This window comes from Nicotiana attenuata, chromosome 7, assembly GCF_001879085.1.
Source record: "Nicotiana attenuata strain UT chromosome 7, NIATTr2, whole genome shotgun sequence".
Taxonomy (NCBI): domain Eukaryota; kingdom Viridiplantae; phylum Streptophyta; class Magnoliopsida; order Solanales; family Solanaceae; genus Nicotiana; species Nicotiana attenuata.
In genome coordinates this window covers 1,171,602-1,193,503 of record NC_031995.1, presented here as the reverse complement: position 1 = coordinate 1,193,503, position 21,902 = coordinate 1,171,602, and the positions used below count along the sequence as shown (strand labels likewise).

At 38.1% G+C, this 21,902-nt stretch overlaps 1 protein-coding gene across 1 annotated transcript; it reads left to right on the top strand.

Moving 5' to 3' along the window:
• Positions 1,864–21,416, top strand: LOC109229769 (probable pre-mRNA-splicing factor ATP-dependent RNA helicase DEAH5). The gene is made up of 7 exons (XM_019395323.1): positions 1,864–2,124; positions 2,956–3,054; positions 10,637–10,706; positions 15,808–17,692; positions 17,737–17,761; positions 18,162–18,351; positions 21,379–21,416. The coding sequence occupies exons 1-7, from the start codon at positions 1,864–1,866 to the stop codon at positions 21,414–21,416; spliced, it is 2,568 nt and encodes an 855-aa protein (XP_019250868.1).

Genomic DNA, 21,902 nt, shown 5'->3' with positions numbered 1-21,902 from the left:
AGAAAAACCAACATCACACCTATCGGTGAATCATATCTTAGCCTCTTCCCAAAATTGGTCCAAATGGGTTTGTTACAACCCGTACCTCCAAATAGGCAAAACCCAGAGTCACCCTCCAACCAACCAGGTACCCGATGCACTTATCATTCAGGGGCAGAAGGGCACGACACTGAAGATTGTTGGACCCTTAAGAGAGCGGTTAAGAACCTGATAGAACAAAAGCGTGTAGTGTTGAGGGTTAAGGAGGCCCCCAATGTAACCAATAACCAATTACCAGCTTACAACAACGCGCCAGTTATTGGGATGATTGTGAGGACAAAGAGTTCTACCCAGCTTTGAAAACTATCATTGTTATTGCTGATGTAGAAAAGAAACCCAAAATAGCAGCAAAGCAAGCTAAGGATGAAAAGAAAAGCAACTCCACTCCTCAAAGCATAGAAAAGGTTGTGGAAACCAAGACAGGGGCAGCACTTCCTAAAGAGGCCATTCTTTATGTTCACAGGGCCCCCAAAAAGGAACAGTTCGTGTTGAGTCTCCCCAAAAGGTTTGAGCAAAACAAGGTTACGCTGAAGGTACCAAAGATGTACGTACCAAAGGGGACTTATGTGGCTCGGGGGCTGATAATTTCACCCAGGCTGACGCAGCCCCTGGTTATCAGCTGCACATCACAGAATCCCATGAAGGACCCTACTTCCGTCCCCTAGAACTACAATAAAGCAGTGGTGACGTACAAGGAAAAGGAAATCATGGGGGAGGTGAATGAAACGAACCCGTCTGGGAAGTACCTCAACTTAGAAGAATTGAACAAGACCAAACAGAAGCGTGTTCCACTTAAAAATCCAGTCAGTGCTGAGGAGGCAGAGGGATTCTTCCAAAAGATGAAAACCTCGGACTACGTCATGATTGATCAACTCAGAAAGTCCCCCCTCTCAGGTCTCAGGTTTGTCCCTATTGATAAGCTCGAATGAGCATCTGAAAGTGTTGTTAAAGACGCTTAATGAGGCATATGTTCCGGTCGAGACCACAGTTGAGCAATTGGAAAGAATGGCAGAACGATTTTTTGAAGTCAACCGGATCTTATTCAGCTAAAATGACTTGCCTCCGGAAGGGGCTGCCCACAATAAAGCTCTTCATTTGACCGTTAAAAGTGAAAGATATTATGTGAAAAGAGTTATGTTAGATGGCGGATCTGGGGTTGACATCTGCCCTCTCTCGACCTTACAGAGAATGGAAATTGGGACGGAAAGTATTAGACCCAAAAATGTTTGCGTATGTGCTTTTGATGGTGTCAAGAGGGATACGATAGGGGAGATTGATTTGATCCTAACTATCGGCTCTGTGGATTTTGAAGTAACATTTCAGGTTTTGGACATGGACACCTCCTACAATTTTCTCCTAGGAAGGCCTTGGATCCATGCTGCAGGAGTCGTACCCTCTACTCTTCACCAAATGGTTAAGTTTGAACATGAAGAACAAGAAATCGTGGTCCACGGAGAGGACGAGCAGTCAATCTACAAGGACCCGTCAGTCCCATGTTTGGATGCTAGGGAAGGTAGTGAGCACATAGTCTACCAAGATTTTGAGATCGTGGTCGCGGACCAGTGTGAGGAAGGAACCACGTGTCCTCAACCCTTCTTGTCAAATGCGTCAATCATGGTCGCCACTGAAATGATCAAACATGGCTACAAGCCCGGGAAAGGGCTCGAGGCATCTTTGTAAGGCATTACAGAGCCCATCACTTTGATTGCCAGTGAGAAATTCTTTGGCATCGGTTTCCAAGCTACAGAAGCTGATGTAAAATGGGCTAATGAACGTAAGAACAATGGGTGGGTTCTACCTCAGCCGGTCCCGTATCTCGCCAGAATGTTTGTTAAGCCAAGGTACATAGAAAAAGAAGAAGAAGAGGCCTTCAGTGCCGAAGAAATTGAGGACATCTGTGGGGCAATGAGGCAAATGTTATACGAGGCTCACACGGTCCAGCCGGGTGAAGGCTCAACCACTGCTCAGGTGCAATATATGGGTCTAAATGCCAAACTTCAAAATTGGAAGGCACCTCCGTTCCCAGTCAGGCGGGAATTCGGTAGTTCAGTATTGCCATCTTTTCTACATTCTGAGTTATTTCAGGTTGTAACACGAATTGTTTTAGTTTATTGTCTTTTAAATTCCGATGTAAACCCTTCTATCTTCAAATTCAATGAAATGAAACCAATATTTCATCGTCTATGAATCTCTCTCTTTATTCTTTTTGATTTTTGTTATTTTTTCTTATCTCTCTTTTCAGTTCTAATAATGCGGACTTAAATAACATGACAGGCTTGCAGACTTCATGTCAGATCCTAACACGCTGTCTAACTATGAAATAATAAATCAAGAACCAGAATATGATGAAGATGAGGCTTTTAGGGAAATAAACCGAGAACTGGAACAATTTGAGAATAAGCCTAAGCCAAACTTAAATGAAACTGAGCCAGTTAATTTGGGCAGTTCAGAAGAGGTCCAGGAACTATGATAAGCATTCACACTGATGAAAGAACTAGGGATACATTGATCCAACTTTTGTTCGAATTCAAAGACGTGTTTGCCTGGTCCTATGATAATATGCCAAGACTGAGTGTTGATTTAGTGGTGCACAAATTGCCAACTTACCCCGGTTATCCCCCTGTCCAACAAAAATAGAGAAAGTTTAAAACAGACATCAGTGACAAGATCAAAGAAGAAGTCACCAAACAGTTGAAAGCGGGTGTGATCCGAGTGGTTCGATACACCACATGGTTGGCTAATGTGGTCCTAGTGCCAAAGAAAGATGGGAAAACCTGAGTGTGTGTTGATTATCGAGATTTTAACAAAGCAAGCCCCAAGGAAAACTTTCCATTACCAAACATCCACATCCTTGTTGAAAACTGTGCCAAACATGAGATACGTTCTTTCGTGGATTGTTACGCTGGGTATCATCAGGTTCTGATGGATGAAAAAGACACAGAAAAGACGGCTTTCACCATACCTTGGGGTACTTACTGTTACAGGGTCATGCCGTTTGGTTTGAAGAACGTCGAGGTAATTTACATGAGAGTTATGACTGCCATCTTTCACGACATGATGCACTAGGAAATTGAGGTGTATGTGGATGATGTGATCATTAAATCCAGAACGCAGGACGACCATGTGCGGGATCTGAGAAAGTTCTTTGAGCGTCTGCGTAAGTATGACTTGAAGTTAAATCCAGCTAAATGTGCATTCGGAGTTGCATCTGGGAAACTTTTGGGGTATATAGTTAGTCGGAGGGGCATCGAGCTAGATCCAACTCCGAGAACCAAGAAAAAGGTTATGACTCTACTGGGCAGGTTGAATTACATTAGCAGATTCATTGTTCAGTTGACCTATACGTGTCAGCCCATATTTAAGTTGTTGAAGAAAGATGTGGCAATTGGATGGACGCAGGAGTGTTAAGAAGCTTTCAACAAAATCAAAGAATATACATCGAATCCGCCAGTATTGGTCCCACCCGAACCTGGAAGACCTTTGTTCTTGTACTTGACAGTGTTGGAGAACTCTTTTGGATGTGTTCTCGAGCAACATGATGTGACCGGGAAGAAAGAACAAGCCATATACTATTTGAGCAAGAAGTTCACTAGTTATGAAGCCAAGTACACTTTGTTGGAAAGAACTTAATGCGCCCTAACTTGGGTCGCTCAGAAGCTTAGACATTACTTGCTGGCTTATACCACCTATCTCATAACCAGATTGGATCCTTTGAAGTACATATTCCAAAAATCGATACCCACAGGAAGGTTAGCAAAATGGCAAATCCTGCTCACCGAGTTTGACAGAGTCTATGTCACCCGCACGGCAATGAAAGCTCAAGCTTTGGCGGATCACCTAGCTAAAAATCCTGTAGATGATGAATATCAGCCTTTGAGTACTTACTTTCCGGAAGAGGAAGTAAATTCAGTTGAGGTAATTCCAGAAGACACCAATGCTTGGAAAATGTTCTTCGACGGAACTGTGAATGCAAAAGGTGTCGGGATTGGGGCAATTTTGATTTCATCCACTGGTCAGCACTATCCGGCCATAGCCCGTCTTCAATTTTCTGTACGAAAAACACTGCCGAGTACGAGGCGTGCATCAGGATGTGGAAGAATTGTTAATCATGGGAGATTCTGACTTGATTATTCGACAAGCTCTAGGAGAATGGGAAACCCGAGATATCAAGCTTACCCCATACAGGCAACATGTAGAAGATCTTAGCAAGCGGTTCAAATCCGTCGAGTTCAGGTACATTCCTCGGTTTCACAATGAGTTAGTCGATGCACTAGCTACTTTGGCCTCGATGCTGCCGTATCCAGGCAATGTCCACATTGACCCAGTGGAAATCCAAATTCGAGAAAGACATTGTTATTGCAATACAGTTGAGATAGAACTAGATGTTCAGCCATAGTAGCATGATATCAAAAGATTTTTAAAAACAAAGGAATATCCTGAACAAGCCAGCGAAGATCAAAAGAGAATCATTAGAAGGCTTGCCAACAATTTATTCTTGAGCGGAGAGGTCTTGTACAAAAGAACTCCAGATTTGAACCTTTTAAGATGCGTGGATGCCCAAGAGGCTAGAAAAATCATGAATGAGGTGCATGCGGGAGTATGTGGACCCCATATGAACGGATACGTCCTTGCAAAGAAAATCCAATCGGGCAGGTTATTACTGGATGACCATGGAAAAGGATTGCTTCAGTTTTGTCCGAAAGTGTCATCAGTGTCAGGTACACGGTGACCTGATTCATGCACCACCTTCAGAATTGCATCCTATGTTGGCACCATGGACGTTCGTTGCTTGGGGTATGGATGTCATTGGACCAATCAACCCAAAAGCTTCAAATGGGCACAGATTCATCATAGTTGCCATTGAATATTTCACAAAATGGGTTGAAGCAGTCACTCTCAAAGACGTCACCAAGAAAGCAGTGGTGGACTTCATGCATTCCAACATTACATGTCGTTTTGGTATTCCTAAGACTATCATTACGGACAATGCTGTAAATTTGAACAGTCATTTGATGAGGGAGGTATGCGAACAATTTAAGATCACGCATCGGAATTCTACCCCTTTTCGGCCCAAAGCTAATGGTGTCGTTGAAGCAGCAAACAAAAATATCAAGAAGATCCTCAGGAAAATGATTCAAAGTTCTAGAAAATGGCATGAAAAGTTGCCTTTTGCATTGTTGGGATATCGCACAACCGTGCGCACATCAGTTGGGGCAACACCCTATCTATTGGTTTATGGCACTGAAGCCGTAATACCTATAGAAGTTGAAATTCCAACTCTTCGAATAATCGTTGAAGCTGAGATTGAGGACAATGAATGGGTCAAGACGCATCTAGAACAGTTAACCATGATTGACGAAAAGCGGATGGCTGCAGTTTGCCACGGGCAGTTGTATCAACAAAGAATGGCCCGTGCCTACAACAAGAAAGTGCGGCCTAGGAACTTTGAAGTGTGGAAACTCGTCTTGAGACGCATTCTCCCGCATCATAAGGAAGCAAAAGGGAAATTCGCTCCAAATTGGAAAGGTCCGTACATTATAAGGAAATTATTGCCGAAAGGGGCATTGTACTTGGGGAGACATTGAAGGAAATGACCCAAAATGGTTGTCAATGCGGACGCGGTCAAAAGGTATTACGTTTGACCCTTATGCGATGCTAATATTCTCCGATTGAGATGACAAGACTTTCATTCTCGCTACCCAAACACTGTTAACCCTTTGCAAACCCTTTGAGCCGGTTATCTTTCTTTGATTACCCTCTTTGGAGCCCGAAAATGTTGTGAAAAAAAAAAAGAACAAAACAAAACAACAAAAACAAAAAAAATCAAAAACAAAGTTCCCTAAACTACGTTCGACTTGATTCTGAAAGGATACGTAGGTAGCCTCTCTCAAGGGTTCAGTCATACCAAAATAAAAATTCACATTTCCCCAAAAGTTGAAACTGGGGCAGAAGTTATAATGGTTCGACGATGTTTCGCCTGAAAGGTTCCAAAGTTGTAATTCAATTCAAACTCTTTTTACCCCAAATCATGTTCAGGTCTTCCCGATCAATCGGTAAAGATGTTCAAAATTGGAGGATGTGGTTACTTGGATCTGATACAATCAAATGAGAGAAATAAAATGAGAGAGCCTTATTGGTGAAAACCCACACAGGCACCATAGGGCGATGGTAAGCAGAGAAATTGAAATGAGAGAGTCTTATTAGTGAAAACTCGCAAAGAGCACTATAAAACGATGGTGAGAAGAGAAATGAGAGAGGTCAGTTGGTGAAAACCTGCAAAGGGCGACACTGATCGAAAAAGGGATCCCTTACAACCATCGGTACTGATAGACTCCTGGCAAGGTTTCTCAGTTTTGAGGTATGGGTTATGATGGGTTTATGAGAGTTGGATGGTTTGCACATATCAGGTATCCAGTCCAAGAAGCATGTCATGTTTATTGAAGTCTGCATCCACTCCAGATAAGTCCTTCTTTATTTTCCCTGAAAGGGACACTTCTCATTTAAATTCATTATCCTGTCCGCTGTTTACTTTTCTTTGAATCCCTTTCGGTCTAATTCTCCTCCAAAACTAATACAAAGAAAAGATGGCAAGATTGGTTTTACAGGGTTTTGTTTGACAAAAAGCTAATATTCAAGGAAGCACCCAGCCTCAGCAGGTGTATCAAGTCGACCTCGACTGGCCATGATGGTCGATGCTCTAGAGTCAAAAACTCTTGAAAAGAAAAGAATTCAAATTCAAGTTCCCATAAAGGAAAAATAAGATGGAAAAATTCCAAGCCCCACATGGGTTAATCATCATGTTGGAATTTGGGAGAAGTCAGGATCCTCGGGTTTAGAAATGAAACCAATTTCCAAAGCCAGCAAGCAATGGGGATTTTTATTGACAGAGCTGGGACAAGATCAAATGATTGAAACCATCAAGACCACAAAACCAACCACCATTTCAAATCCAAAGCAACCTTGCAAGAAGCAGGTGCAACCAAAAAGAAACTACGCAAGGGCTAGAAACAGTTTTGCATCAATAATCAATCCAAAAGGGAAGTCTCCTCCAAATTCTTTCCTGCATTTTTTACTCATTTTCTTAAATAAAAAAAAATTAAATGAAAAGAAAGAAGAAGAAAAATTCAAAATCATGGTAGCATAGGGTCTCCAATCTCTAGCTACGTCTTTTCCAACATAGGGTCTCATTCCCTAGTTGATTCCAGCATAACCCGATGACTTTTCTGGCATAACCCGATGACTCTTCCGGCATAACCCGATGATTTTTTCGGCATAACCCTATGACTTTTCCGGCATAACTCGATGACTCTTTCGGCATAACCCGATGACTCTTCCGGCATAACCCGATTACTTTTCCGGCATAACCCGATGGCTCTTCCGGCATAACCAGATGACTTTTTCGGCATAACCCGATGACTTTTTCGGTATAACCCGATGGCTTTTCCGGAATAACCTGATAACCTTTCCAACATAGGGTCCCACTCCCTAGCTGATGCCAGCATAACCTGGTAATCTTTTCCAATATAGGGTCCCACTCCTTAGTTGATGCCAGCATAACCTGGTAATCTTTTCAACTTAGGGCCTCCAATCCCCAGTTGATTTCATTTTAGATATAGGGTCTCCACTCCCTAATTTCTTTTTTCTCAAGGATACACAATCCTGATTTTTATTGCTTTCAATAAAGAGTAGTTTAGATTTTTACAATAACTCATGAAATTTTCCTAGTGAAAATTGGGGCAGAAAAATTTCGTTCGTTGTTTGTTTTGGTGCCTGAACATGTTTTTACCGTAAGGCACGAGGTTTGAGATGACCGAAAGAAGAGGTCTCAATTCAAATAAAAGAAAAGATGAACAAGAAAAGAAGTGAACTCTAAGTGTAGAAGCGGAGAAAAGATGTGGACTGCTCAAGATATGATTGAAGTCACAAGTTTTGCATGCCCCTCCTTGATCCAAAAACCTGAAGAAAAATGAACCAACGTTCGCAGCTAACGAGCATCAAGATTCAGATCAGAATCTGCAGGAAGAACCAACCAAGACTCAAGATCAAGCTTCAGAAGGTTTATAGATAGGAATCTTATAACTCGTAGTTGATAGGCTTAGTTAGCTAGTTTTTTATTTTTCATTTTGGTGTAATAAGGAGCTCAGCAAGCAGAAACAGCAGCAACAACAGTGAAATCACAGTTTCTCGGTAGTCCCAGCTACCAAAACTTTCAGAACTACACTGACATAATTGCTTTATAGCCAAGGATATGTAGGCAATCTCCGAAGCAAGGTTCGATCAGATTTTTCCCAAAAATTGCTTCCCAGGGAGTATCCAGACGGGCAAAAATCGCTCATAATTGCTCATTTTATCTTTGCTCGAAAAATCTTCATGTTTTCGAGCAAAGAGGGGCAGTTGTGAGCATGTGATTTTTTCCCTATTAGAATTAATTTATTTCGAAATTGGTTTCAATTTTATAGGATTTTTGTAGGATTTTTATTAATTGTTTGCATTTTGTGCACGTTTAATTTTGTTAAAATCATGAAAAATACCCCAAAAATATCAAAATACCATGCATTGCATATTAGATTTTATGTTCATATTTTAGGATTAATTGGTTAATTAATTGCATTATTAAAATAAAATCACAATAAAAATGTCGTTCGTTTTTCTACATTTTTAGTTTTAGTTCTAGATTAATAATTCCCTATTTATTAACTTAGAATTAATTAAGTATTAAATAGTAAAAAATAGATGATTAGCTTAATTTATAATTTAGGATAATTTAGGATGAAAATTAGAATTTAATTAATTAGGCTAGATTTTTTAATTAAAGAAAAAAGAAAGGAAAAGCAATAAAAAGAAAAAAAGACTGTTTGTTCGAATTTGGGCGACCCAGAGACCAAATCTGGTAGCCAATTTCCCCTTTTACCCCATTCAAGCCCCAAGCCCAAATACCAAATTCACCCGGTCCAATCCCACACTTACCAAAACGACCATGTTTCGCCCCTCCCTAATCCCAGTCGTTGATCATCACAGATCCAACGGCTGGGAACTAACCAATCTTTCCCTATATAACTGTCTGAACGGGACACAACCCCCATAGAACCCCTCCCCCCCTCTCTCACTTCCATCTCTCATTCCCACATAGAGAAACCCTAGCCGCCCTAATATACTCCGTCGTCTCCGTTGTGGTCCGCCGACCGGAAATTGCCTCACGGCGGTGGACCACCTCCAAACCTACCAAATTAACACCCCATAATCGTCTCCTCTTCCTCTTTCCATATATCACCACAATTTCTTTCAAATAAGCTTGGAATTGCTCGAATCTTAGATCTAAAATCCCCAAAACCCTAATTTTTTTCCTTTCTGATTCTTGGTCAGTTTCGAGTCGTTTGAACCTAAGACTTTCATTAATTGACTATTCTTGTTAAGAACAGTTGATTAATGGTCATCTAAGTTCATGTTCTCCCTATAAATTGGCCGATGTCTTGACTGGTCCATTCCAAAACGAGCTTTAGGTGATCTACTTTCCTTTTCTATTTATTTTATCTTCCATTTTCTTTCATGTTTATTTTTTTATTTAGCCTGCATGATTTAGGTATATGTTAGGTCTTTTCTTGTCTGTTCGGTTTTTTGTCTATTTGTATCCGTTCGTTTGTGTTAATTGAAGCATGCTGAATGTTATAACTATTTGAAGCTTAATTTAGATTGCATAAGATTTAGGTTAATTTGGGTTAACGTTTAGATTTTTGATAAATTGCATGACTGTTCTTTTCTTCTCCATGTTTCTGGTTATTTCTCTTTTATGCTCATTTGCTTATGTTTAATGTTTATTTTTAGTTGATTAGAATGGTTTTACTCAAGTCCCAAAAGTTAATTAACAATCTATTGGACATGTTTCTGATTAGCTATTAGAAACATTAGCTCAGTTGATTAATTCGTTTGATTTGCAAATTGATTAGTTTAATTTCTAGGTTTTCTTGGCCTCACCACTCTGTTTTGTTTGATTACTGTTTTAAATAAAGGTTTTAAAATTCAGTGTTCTTGTTTAAGTTTAACTTGTTAATTTACTAGTTAGGTTTAAATTGTTTGAATTAAGCTTTAAATACCCTTAAGCCTAAAACTCATTTCAGATTTAAAAGGACAATTGAAACAAGTCTAGGAACCCTAATGTAGGATCACCTAGTTGGTTCTAGAAGGTCCAAAAAAGGTCTTTGAAATAAAATTAGGATTAGGACTTAGGATATAATTGAAATACTCAGTAATTGAAGGGGTAAAGTTGGATTTTGCATTGAGTAAAAATCAGAAGGTTCTAGCATTTGTACAACTATCCCAATTTCCAACATGAAAAATGTTAGAATTGGGATAAAAAAGGACAGACAACTGTCCAAATATGTTGTACTATCTGACACTTAGTGGATTTAGGGTAGAATATGCCATTTTGATGTTGTTTTTGGCATACCCTGTAAAAGAAAAGTTACTCCCTCATTCTGGACAGAATTCATTTGCCTCTGATCACCTAAAAGTTTCTGAATACACAAAAGAGAAAATCCCTGCAGCTTTCTTGCTAAAAACATTAGTTTCTGGTTAGATTTCTGGGCTGGTTTTTCTTTAGTGTTCTGATTTTGGAATATCTATGTGTTGGTGCTTTGGTACTTCTGGTTCACTTTCTGCTGCTGTTATGGGTTTCTGCTGGTTCATAGCTTCCATTTAGAGCTTCATTTTGCTCCATTTTGATCATTACTATAGTAGGTATGTAACTCTTGGTCCAAAATTAGCCTTGAATGAGATATGGTTTGGATTCAAATATGTATGATGTTTCTGCCTGTAGTCCCTATACTTGTCTCAAACTCATTTTGGTTTCTATCCAATAAATGTTGCTTCCCTAAAATTCCAGACTTTCTTTTATTGTTAATATGATTTCTTGCGATGCTTATGTATGAATCATGCCTATATAAATTGAGCTGATATGGTCATTCGACTGGCACTAGCCATTGCCTGTTATTTTGTTATTATACAATGTTAAATGGTTTTTCCATTGTAATGAAGCTTTTACTTCGATTTTCTGGTTGTATGCGAGTGGTAACAAGAGAGGAAAATCTCAGAGCTGAAACCAAAAGTTGACTTGTAAAAACAACTTTTATAGCTGATTTTTGCAAGCTGAAGCTTACTGAAAGGTCTGGCAACAAATGAAAAGCTCAAAATCATGTTGAATATTATCTAGACATATAGTTGTATCTAAGATTGTGTTGTAATCTATGGACTGTTCACTAGTAAACTAACTTTTGGAGTATATTGTAATAATTTTTAAGTTGATTGTTGTGATTAACAATCGCATTGTTAGTATCATGTCAATAGCGAGTGTTATAAATATAGTTTGTTAGTCCAGAATTGTTCAAATGAGGATCATAAGAAATGGGCCAGACTTAAAATTGGCCCAATTGGGGAGATGACCTAAACAAGTCTGGACCCAATAGCTTGGGCATGGGTACTAAGCTCAATAGCTTGAACCCCCAACTGCGGGCTTACCTTTTGAACTATGACATAAACTCATTTCTTTTATGTATTGTAAATCATGTGTAGTGTAATTAATTCCAAAAACTCGAATTATATTCCGATTTTTACAATGAAATGAACTAGATTCCAACTTTGGATAAATGTGTATTTCAGATGGATTTTATTGGTATTAAGCACAAACTCGTAATAGGCCCAGTCATTTAAGAGTAGCGACTGGGCCAGCCTTTTTCAAATAGCCCAATTGGGCTGCTTCATTTTATCTTAGGCTTATAACCTTTAAAGACGTGCTTTCATTAAGTAGTTGATACCTTTTATCATTAAACGCTGATGTTGATTTATATAACAATCAAATTAGCTTAGAAAAATCTGAACATCGTAGTGTTGCTTTAGGCGCGATTCATAAACCATCGTGATTATGAGTACGGTTCTCGTGACATAGTTACGATGCTTAATTTCCAAATTCGGGTGTGCATTTCATGTGACCCGACCATAACAACCTTGAACAATAATAAAATAAATATGTCGCAAATCCGGGTGCATTTCATGTAGCGTAATTTGCGATGTGTTCCAAAACGGCAAGTGTACGACAATCGTAACTTGTTCAAGAAATAATTTCATAAATCCTAAAAAGCGGTTATAAAGTTAAAAATACACACTAGGTTTAAAACATGTAATAAATCAGATAATTAGGTCAATTATCAATAGTTAAGCGACCGTGTTCGAACCACGGAACCGGAAATGCCTAACACCTTCTCCCGGGTTAATAGAATTCCTTACCTAGTTTTCTGGTTTCGCAAACTTTTAAATAAAGTCGATTTTCCTCGATTTGGGTTTTAAATAAACCGGTGACTTGTGACACCATAATAAATATCCCAAGTGGCGACTCTGAAAAATAAATAAAATAATCCCATTTCGATTTATGTCACTTTAATTGGAAAAACTCCCTTATATACCCCTCGGGTAAAAAGGAGGTGTGATATATATTTTGTAAGAAGATCATGGAATACATGTTTGATAAAATAAATTAATATTAAACATAATACCATAACATTATGCAAATATTTTGACAAAACTAATCTAATAATTCTAACTAAAAAATAAATAACATGCAATGTGAAATAACAAGTCAATACTACTAAAACAAGTAAATTGGAACCATAAATATAACACATCTCCAAAATTTCAAAAAAACAAAAATAATTATACTTTAACAACATAATAAAAATAAGTTCATACCAAAAAAAATGCAATACCACTTAAGACTAGGAAACATAATAAATTTATAACCTCATTCAACAATAAAATTTTACTTTAATGACATCACTCATTATATGCCAAGTTTGTTAATGACTCATTATTTTTAATATTAGGAGCTGTAATTTCAAAAACTAAAATAATAACGCAATTATGCTAAATAAAAAAAAATAAAATGAATAAGAAATAAAATATACAAGCAATTACATGGAATCACAAGAAGTAAAGTGTATGCGGCGAAATCAGAGGGCCCAATTTCTTGCTATTAGTTCATTTCAGAAGAACACCTCGAGACCTCGAGGATGTGAAGCTGTGACCGAGTTCCCTTCCTCGAAGCTCGTCGAGGCCCGACCTAAAGGGAATATCGATCGAGGATAGAGTAAAAATAGGGAATTCCCAAGGCACGCGGCTAAGTCTGACAAAGCCGGCCTGTCCGGAACCTGTATCAAGGTGTCACGTCTAGCCGTCCCATCTCCATACCTTTACAATTAATGCATTTTGTACTATGTTGGGATTTCCTCCTATATAAAGGGGATCCTTACCATTTTGTAGGGGGACTGTTGTTGCTCCAACTATTCTACACGAGATAAATAATAACTCTTTCTCTCTCTTTTCTCTCTAACATATTCTCCCGACACTATCCCTCTTATTTATTACTTTCATACTTATTCTTCATTTATTACTGGTCATTGGCCATAAAGAGCCTCCCTTGATTATATCCTAACTGTTAGCCCTTTCCCGATTATCCCCGATAGCTCGAGCCCGAGCCCAGGCATCGACCTCGAGGCCCCCCATCGGTCAGTCCGAGGCCCGAATAGCTAACCCCTCGCTTTGTTATAATTCTACTTTAGTTCGCATTTCGTCTTTAAACTTCACATACCTAGCATCAACTGCTTAACAACTAGCATAAAAATAGATCACGTATTTTTAGAGTCCGATCAACAAATTTAATTGCTCTCACCATTTTCACGGTAAACATAAAGGTAGAGAAATAAAAGATAAATAATGTACAAAAAAATATTTTAAAATTTAAAAATAAATCAAAAAGTAAAAGTAAAATCAAAAATAAAAATAAAAAAGAAATTAAAATAATGGAAATAAAAACAAAAAGGAAAAAATTAAAAAGTAACCTTATAATTACACAGTGTAATTACCTCCAACTCTCACCCCTCCCTTGAGAATTGGAGAGTGTAATTACACCTCTCCAATTACACCAAATTCTATATTGACGGAGTAATTACTTGGCGAGACAAACATATAAATAATTAGTGCCAATTGCGCCAAAATCCAATGCTTTCCAAACAGGCTCTAAAAAGTCCTCTATTCACCGACTTTAGTTACAAAGCGCGTATCTTAGAAAGAAAAATAATTCCTTTTCTTGATGGGAATCGGAGTAATTGTTATCTTTTATATATACCTATTTCACTCGTTTTAGCCCAGTGTCACATATCGAGGACCAAATATGTGAAATATAGATGTATATAGTTCATTAAGAATAAAATAGAAAATTATAATAAAATTATTTTAAAATATTAAAACATGTCTTTCTTTTTGAGACAGAGTGTGAATAAAATAGGACAAAGGAAATAGTATTTATATTCTTAAGAGTCATCTCAAATTGATAAAATATTAGCCATAAGTTGCAGTACACTGCCTTGATTCTTGTTCTCAAAAATCTTGTTGATAGATACAAAAATTTGAGTAGTTTAATTTAAAGTCCTGAAATATTAGGCAAAGATTTAAATAGTTTAATTTAAAGTCCTAAAACATTAGGCAAAACTCTACGGTTAATACTTAATAAATTAATAAGAATTTGAAAACTTGACAAGAATGGTACCGAAAGGAAGGACACAGAGTTCTACTACAGTTAATATGCTTTGGAGTTAGTTTATTTATGATTTCTTCTCCTATATTTTGGATTTAATTATTGATAGAAGAAGTGTAAAAAAATATTGTGCTATAAAGGAAATGACTTTGAGAATCAACTTGGCCTGATCACCGTTATCTAATGCCAGGATCGTTAGATTTGGTGCACCTTGTATATGATAGACCGGCGTATATCACACTTATACCCTCTAAAAAGGAACTTAGCTGTTGGGATTGTCAGACGACCATAGTAGACCCATGGTGTCAGAAAGTATATCGACTCTGGCTTAAGTATCTCTCATTTTAAAGAGATTATAGAAAAATATGAAATTATGATCATATTTTCACTCTCTTGATTTATCATTTCATACATGAAACAGAAAGAGTTAGGCTTGCTTAGTGGTGTTAGACTCACTTAGCGCCGGTCATGACTCTCGTCGGGTCATGACAAAGTTGGTATCAGTGCAATTAGTGTTAATTCACATTTCTATTGTCACTATAAAGTAAAATAATGAAGGTTTTCTTTTAACTTAAACTGTCAAATAATGAATACAAGGAAATAATGAAGTTTTTTAGCACTAATTATAACTTTTTAAAAACTAGATGGTTTTCTAGTGGTCAAAAAATTTTATGCCGAAGAAATAAAATTAATTGTAATCTGGAAATCAAAAAAGAAGAAGATTTTATTTATTCCTATGTCACTATACAAAAGAATAATTAATCAATATATTAATTAAAAGGGAATGAAAAGGATATATGCCACTTGTGTTTTTTGATTTTTCATACGGTATCCGGTAGCTATATTGGGACTCGAACTTGAGAGTTCTGGTTAAGGATGAAGGAGTACTTACCATTTCACCACAACCCTTGTTGGTGGATATATGCCACTTGAAATGAAAATAAGAACTTGAAACGGAAATTTAGAAACTGAGATCTATCCATTAACAAAGTAACCATACAAGGAAACTGAGATTTATGTACTAGCATACCACTTGACGAACAAGGAAGAAATCTATGTCCTTGAAAATAAGTAAACAATGCATGGTATTAAATTAAGGCCCTACATTCAGTATATGTTTAGAAAATTCTCACACTTTATTTTCAATTGTGAAATAGATTTTTAAGTTTTAATTATTAATAAAATTATAGATACGAATGGCAAGACAACACAGGTGACACAGTATCTAGCTGAGGCAGGGTACACAACAAAGGGGAAAATTGGCTGTACTCAGCCTCGTCGAGTGGCTGCAACGTCAGTGGCTAAGAGAGTTGCTGAGGAGTTTGGTTGCCGATTAGGTGAAGAGGTCGGTTATGCTATTCGGTTTGAAGATTGTACTGGGCCAGATACTGTGATCAAATATATGACTGATGGCATGCTTCTGAGGGAGATTTTGATCGATGAAAATTTGTCCCAGTATTCAGTCATAATGCTTGATGAAGCACACGAAAGAACAATTCACACTGATGTTCTTTTCGGTTTGCTTAAGCAGCTCGTGAAGAGGAGACCTGACCTTCGTCTAATTGTCACATCTGCAACTTTGGATGCAGAGAAGTTTTCTGGTTATTTCTTCGACTGCAACATCTTTACAATCCCAGGAAGAACTTTCCCAGTAGAGATACTCTACACAAAGCAGCCAGAAAGTGATTACCTTGATGCAGCTTTAATTACTGTTATGCAGATCCACTTGACAGAACCTGAAGGTGATATCCTCCTCTTCTTGACTGGTCAAGAGGAGATTGATTATGCTTGCCAGTGCCTTTTCGAGAGGATGAAAGGACTAGGTAAAAATGTTCCTGAACTGATCATACTACCTGTCTATAGTGCCTTGCCCAGTGAAATGCAGTCCAGAATTTTTGACCCTGCCCCTCCTGGGAAGAGAAAAGTTGTTGTTGCTACTAATATTGCTGAAGCTTCTTTGACAATTGATGGTATATATTATGTTATTGATCCTGGATTTGCAAAGCAAAATGTCTACAATCCAAAACAAGGACTTGATTCACTGGTTATTACCCCAATTTCACAAGCATCAGCAAAGCAACGAGCAGGGCTTGCTGGACGAACCGGACCTGGGAAGTGTTACCGTCTGTTTACTGAGAGTGCATTCCACAGTGAAATGTCCCCTACTGCCATTCCCGAAATCCAAAGGATAAATCTTGGGAACACGGTTCTTATGATGAAAGCAATGGGTATTAATGATCTTCTGTCGTTTGATTTCATGGACCCACCTTCCCCTCAGGCTCTCGTATCTGCCATGGAGCAACTTTACACTCTTGGAGCACTCGATGAGGAGGGGCTCCTGACGAAGCTGGGAAGAAAAATGGCGGAATTTCCATTAGATCCTCCTTTGCCCAAGATGCTTCTTGCTAGTGTGGACCTTGGCTGTAGTGATGAGATCTTGACCATAATTGCTATGATTCAAACCGGAAACATCTTTTACCGACCAAGGGAAAAACAAGCACAGGCCGATCAGAAAAGGGCCAAATTTTTTCAGCCTGAGGGTGATCATCTTACCTTGCTTGCTGTTTATGAGGCTTGGAAAGCCAAAAACTTTTCAGGTCCATGGTGTTTTGAAAATTTTGTCCAGTCTCGATCTCTTAGGAGGGCGCAGGATGTTAGAAAACAGCTGCTCTCCATCATGGACAGGTATAAATTGGATGTTGTGAGTGCTGGAAAGAATTTCACAAAGATCCGGAAGGCTATTGCTGCAGGTTTCTTTTTTCATGCTGCTAGAAAGGATCCTCAAGAGGGTTACAGAACTCTAGTTGAGAACCAGCCAGTTTACATTCATCCTAGCAGTGCTCTTTTCCAGAGACAGCCAGACTGGGTTATTTATCATGAGCTTGTTATGACAACAAAGGAGTACATGCGTGAAGTGACTGTGGTTGATCCTAAATGGCTTGTCGAGTTGGCACCAAGATTCTTCAAAGTGGCTGATTCAACGAAATTAAGCAAGCGCAAGAGACAGGAACGTATTGAGCCTCTTTATGATAGATGTCATGAGCCAAACTCATGGCGATTGAGTAAGAGGAGAGCGTGCTTCTTTTTTTTTTTTCTCTTTTTTTTTTGTTCTGTGTTAGTTCAATCATCAATGAAATGCCCGCTGTTTGTTATTGTAAAGCGACATATATTTGGTCAATCTAAAGCAATTTGTCAATTGGAGCACTTCTTTCATGTAAGCTTTTTCCCGATTTGACCTGTTATAGTTTTCACTCAAGTGGGCTCGATAAAAGTCTCTCAAAAGTGGTTAAAACCTCTCAGTTATGTGCTTTTGCAAGGGAAATAACTCTTGAATTGAACTTCAATTTTTTCGTGTTCTAAGGATGGATTGTTGGAATGACCCTTGAACTACTTTTTGACAGTAGGGGGAATATTATTACCATATAGAAATAGAAAAAAGAGATTTTTATTGTCCTCACATGGCAGTTTTGACATTTTGATCTGAAGGTCTTTCTTTCGCTTATGTCTAGACCTTTAGGTTCATTTCTCTCTTATGTTTATGTAGATCAAGCTATTTTTGAAGCGCTTTTTGGTAATGCATGTATTGGGCCTTTTCTCTACTCATCCATTCTCTTTGTTTTCTCTCTCTGCCTCTCTCATTCCCTGGGAGGACAGTGTAATCGCATCAGTGAAATCACCAAAGGAGATCAGAAAGCACATATTGTCAAATTCATATCTGTTTGTGCTTCACAGAGGTAAGCATGTGAATGCAATGTTTCGGACCTCTCTCATCTAGCTTGAAGAATGCTATGAGGTCATCTATTTAAGAAAGAATTTTGCTCTGCATTGAGAATTTACTAAGATTTGGTTGATTCATCTACTTTTTATTGTTATAGCAAAAGAGAAAAGGGGTGGGGGGTGGGGGTGGGGATATTAAGCTAATGTTTAATGTGTCCTAAACGATCCTAAAGTTCCTGGGAATTGATAACTTTGTCTTCTTGGTGGTATTCTTCCGTTTTCCGTTAAATAATTTGGCATTTCTTTTGTAAGATAGTACTACAATTTTGATCTAGAGGTTGTCTTGAGGGTTTGGTTAGGGATCCATAAGATCCCGAGTTAAGGGATGAGACTGAGCAGATGATGTGAAAATGGTGAGCATTCTATTGGTTATGCTTGAGTTTCTTTCTTTAGTTTACCTCTACTTTTGGGGATCTATTTTCTTTAGACAATGGTACTAAATCTCTATGGTGAGCGTTAATTGTCTGTTGTTTTTTCAAAAAAAAGATCTTCGCTTTCTACTTGACCAGTTAATTATATAAAGTACCATTGTTCGCGAATTTTTTTTAAGTCAAAAGTAAGAGCAAATTTTGTGTGGAGTAGCTTTTGACATGTCATTTCTTTTCTATAGATTTCCTTGATAAACTTTAGTTTCACAAGCCATAAATCTTCTGTTTGAGTTGTTGGAGGAATCCAATAAATATTCAAGAATTTTATGGATGCTCTTTCTTTGACAATGGTATAATACATCAGCTAGAATGTGTGAGAATGCACGGGAGAAACTATTATTGATTAATTTTGACAATGATACAATGAGCCCTATATATATAATACATGTCCTACTCCTAATACATATGGGATTAGGGTTATTTACTACTATTTAACTATCAAACTAACACTCCCCCTCAAGCTGGTGCATATAAATCATATGTACCGAGCTTGTTACATATATAACTAATACAAGGACCAGTGAGAGACTTGGTGAAAATATCAGCAAGCTGATCATTCGACTTCACAAATTTTGTAGCAATATCTTCCGAGAGTATCTTTTCTCTAACAAAGTGACAGTCAATCTCGATGTATTTAGTTCTCTCATGGAACACTGGATTTGACGCAATATGAAGAGCAGCTTGATTATCACATACAAGTCCAATCTGACTAATCTCACCAAATTTCAACTCCTTGAGCAACTGTTTGATCCAAATTAGCTCGCATGTGGCCATAGTCATTGCTCTATATTCTGCTTCTGCACTAGACCGAGTGACCACATTCTGTTTCTTGCTCTTCCAAGACACCAAATTTCCTCCTACTAAGACACAATATCCAGACGTAGAACGTCTATCAGAAGGTGATCCTGCCCAATCAGCATTTGAGTATCCAAGGATCTGCTCATGGCCTCGATCCTCAAACAATAAGCCTTTGCCTGGAGGTGATTTTATATACTGAAGAATGCGGACAACTGCATCCCAATGACTATCACAGGGAGAATCCATAAACTGACTCACAACACTCACAGGAAAGGAAATGTCAGCTCTAGTCACTGTGAGGTAATTTAATTTACCAACCAACCGCCTATATCTTGCAGGATCACTAAGAGGCTCCCCCTGTCCTGACAGAAGTTTAGAATTCGGATCCATCGGAGTGTCAACTGGTCTACAACCTGTCATTCCTGTCTCCTCAAGAATATCTAATGCATAATTCCGTTGTGAGATCACAATACCTGAGCTAGACTGAGCGACCTCAATACCCAGAAAATATTTTAATTTGCCCAGATCCTTAGTCTGAAAGTGCTGAAAGAGATGTTGCTTCAACTTACTAATACCATCTTGATCATTGCCGGTAATAACAATATCGTCAACATAAACGACCAGATAAATACAGAGATTTGAAGCAGAATGTCGATAAAATACAGAGTGATCAGCTTCACTACGAGTCATGCCAAACTCCTGAATAACTGTGCTGAACTTACCAAACCAGGCTCGAGGAGACTGCTTTAGACCATAGAGGGACCGGCCAACCGACATACAAGGCCACTAGACTCCCCCTGAGCAACAAAACCAGGTGGTTGCTCCATATAAACCTCATCCTCAAGGTCACCGTGAAGAAAAACATTCTTAATGTCCAACTGATAGAGAGGTCAATGGCGAACAGCAGCCATGGATAGAAAATGGCGGACTGATGCAATTTTAGCCACGGGAGAGAAAGTATCACTGAAATCGAGTCCAAATATCTGAGTATATCCTTTGAAATGTGAACTTGCTATCATTTTGGGAATTGGTGAGGAAAAAGGACCAGAACGCTTTAAATGTGACCCTGCTGGTGGTTTTTGTGGTCATAAGTTATTTTCTGAGCTTAATTTCCTTTTCAAGGTAAAAACTGTTTTAAATTTGTTCTTGTTTATAACTAGCTATGTGGTTTACTGCCTTTCACTATCCTGGTTCATGAAGTTAACTGTGGCTGTTGCCCCTCGCCATTGTATCCTTATCAACTTCATTCATGTATAAATGCATGCCAGACTAAGAAAATGGATAAGTTAAGATTTTCAAGCATAAATGTAGTTCTTTGCTATATCATCTATTTTATTACACAAATCTCAAATTTGGAAGGTTGCCTTATCTTTTAGATCCTAATTGATTATGATGCAAGTTGGTCAAGATTGGACCCTTTGACTCTGTTACAATCTGATCTATTGTGAAGTTATTGTAAGTACATCTTAGGCTTTGTTTGTTTAGACTGGAGTAGCTACACTAGAACCAATAACTCCTTTGAAAAGAAAAGAAAATTTGAAATTGTTTTTTCCCTTTCAATATATTTACTTTGACATTGACATTTATGTTAACAGGTTATACTAGATAATGAGGATTATTAATTGTTATTTCCTCTTAGTTGTAGCTGTAGATCTCTCTCTATATATACACACACACAAAATATATATATATATATATATATATATATATATGTTTTGCTGTTGTTATTGTTAAGTGGTTCTCATCCTCTATTTTTAGGTGGGAAAAATCCTGATAGGGAGCACTTCCCTCTATGATGGGCCTTGAGCAATACGAATCCGGATTAGTTGAAGCTCTAATGCGGGTACAAAACAACGGTTGGAAATCAAAAAAGAAAAAAGACCCTCTTATGTTTAGGTGAATTTTTGTTTTTTTGGTTGTATGCGCTTGATCTCCTGGGTGTTCGAGTAATGCCTTTTCCTCTTTGTTTTTGTTCACTCTTTCCATTCACTATTATGTCGTGAGTAGTTCTTAATTTCTTATACTCATAGTAATGTTAGCCTGATTGAAATTTCAAATGTAACGCGGTCTTATGTGGGCAGAGATTGCACAACTATGCTGTCGAATTCGTCTGCACCAACAGAGAATTGTTCACTTACCCTGACTTCAAGTTTATCTTAAGACAACTCTGTTCCTAGAACAATGCCTTGTGACTATTTTGGTACGACAAGAAGTTGTAATCCAGATACAAATATACTTTGTTGCAAAACCATTCAATATGCTTCCCTTGCTGCCAAAACTTC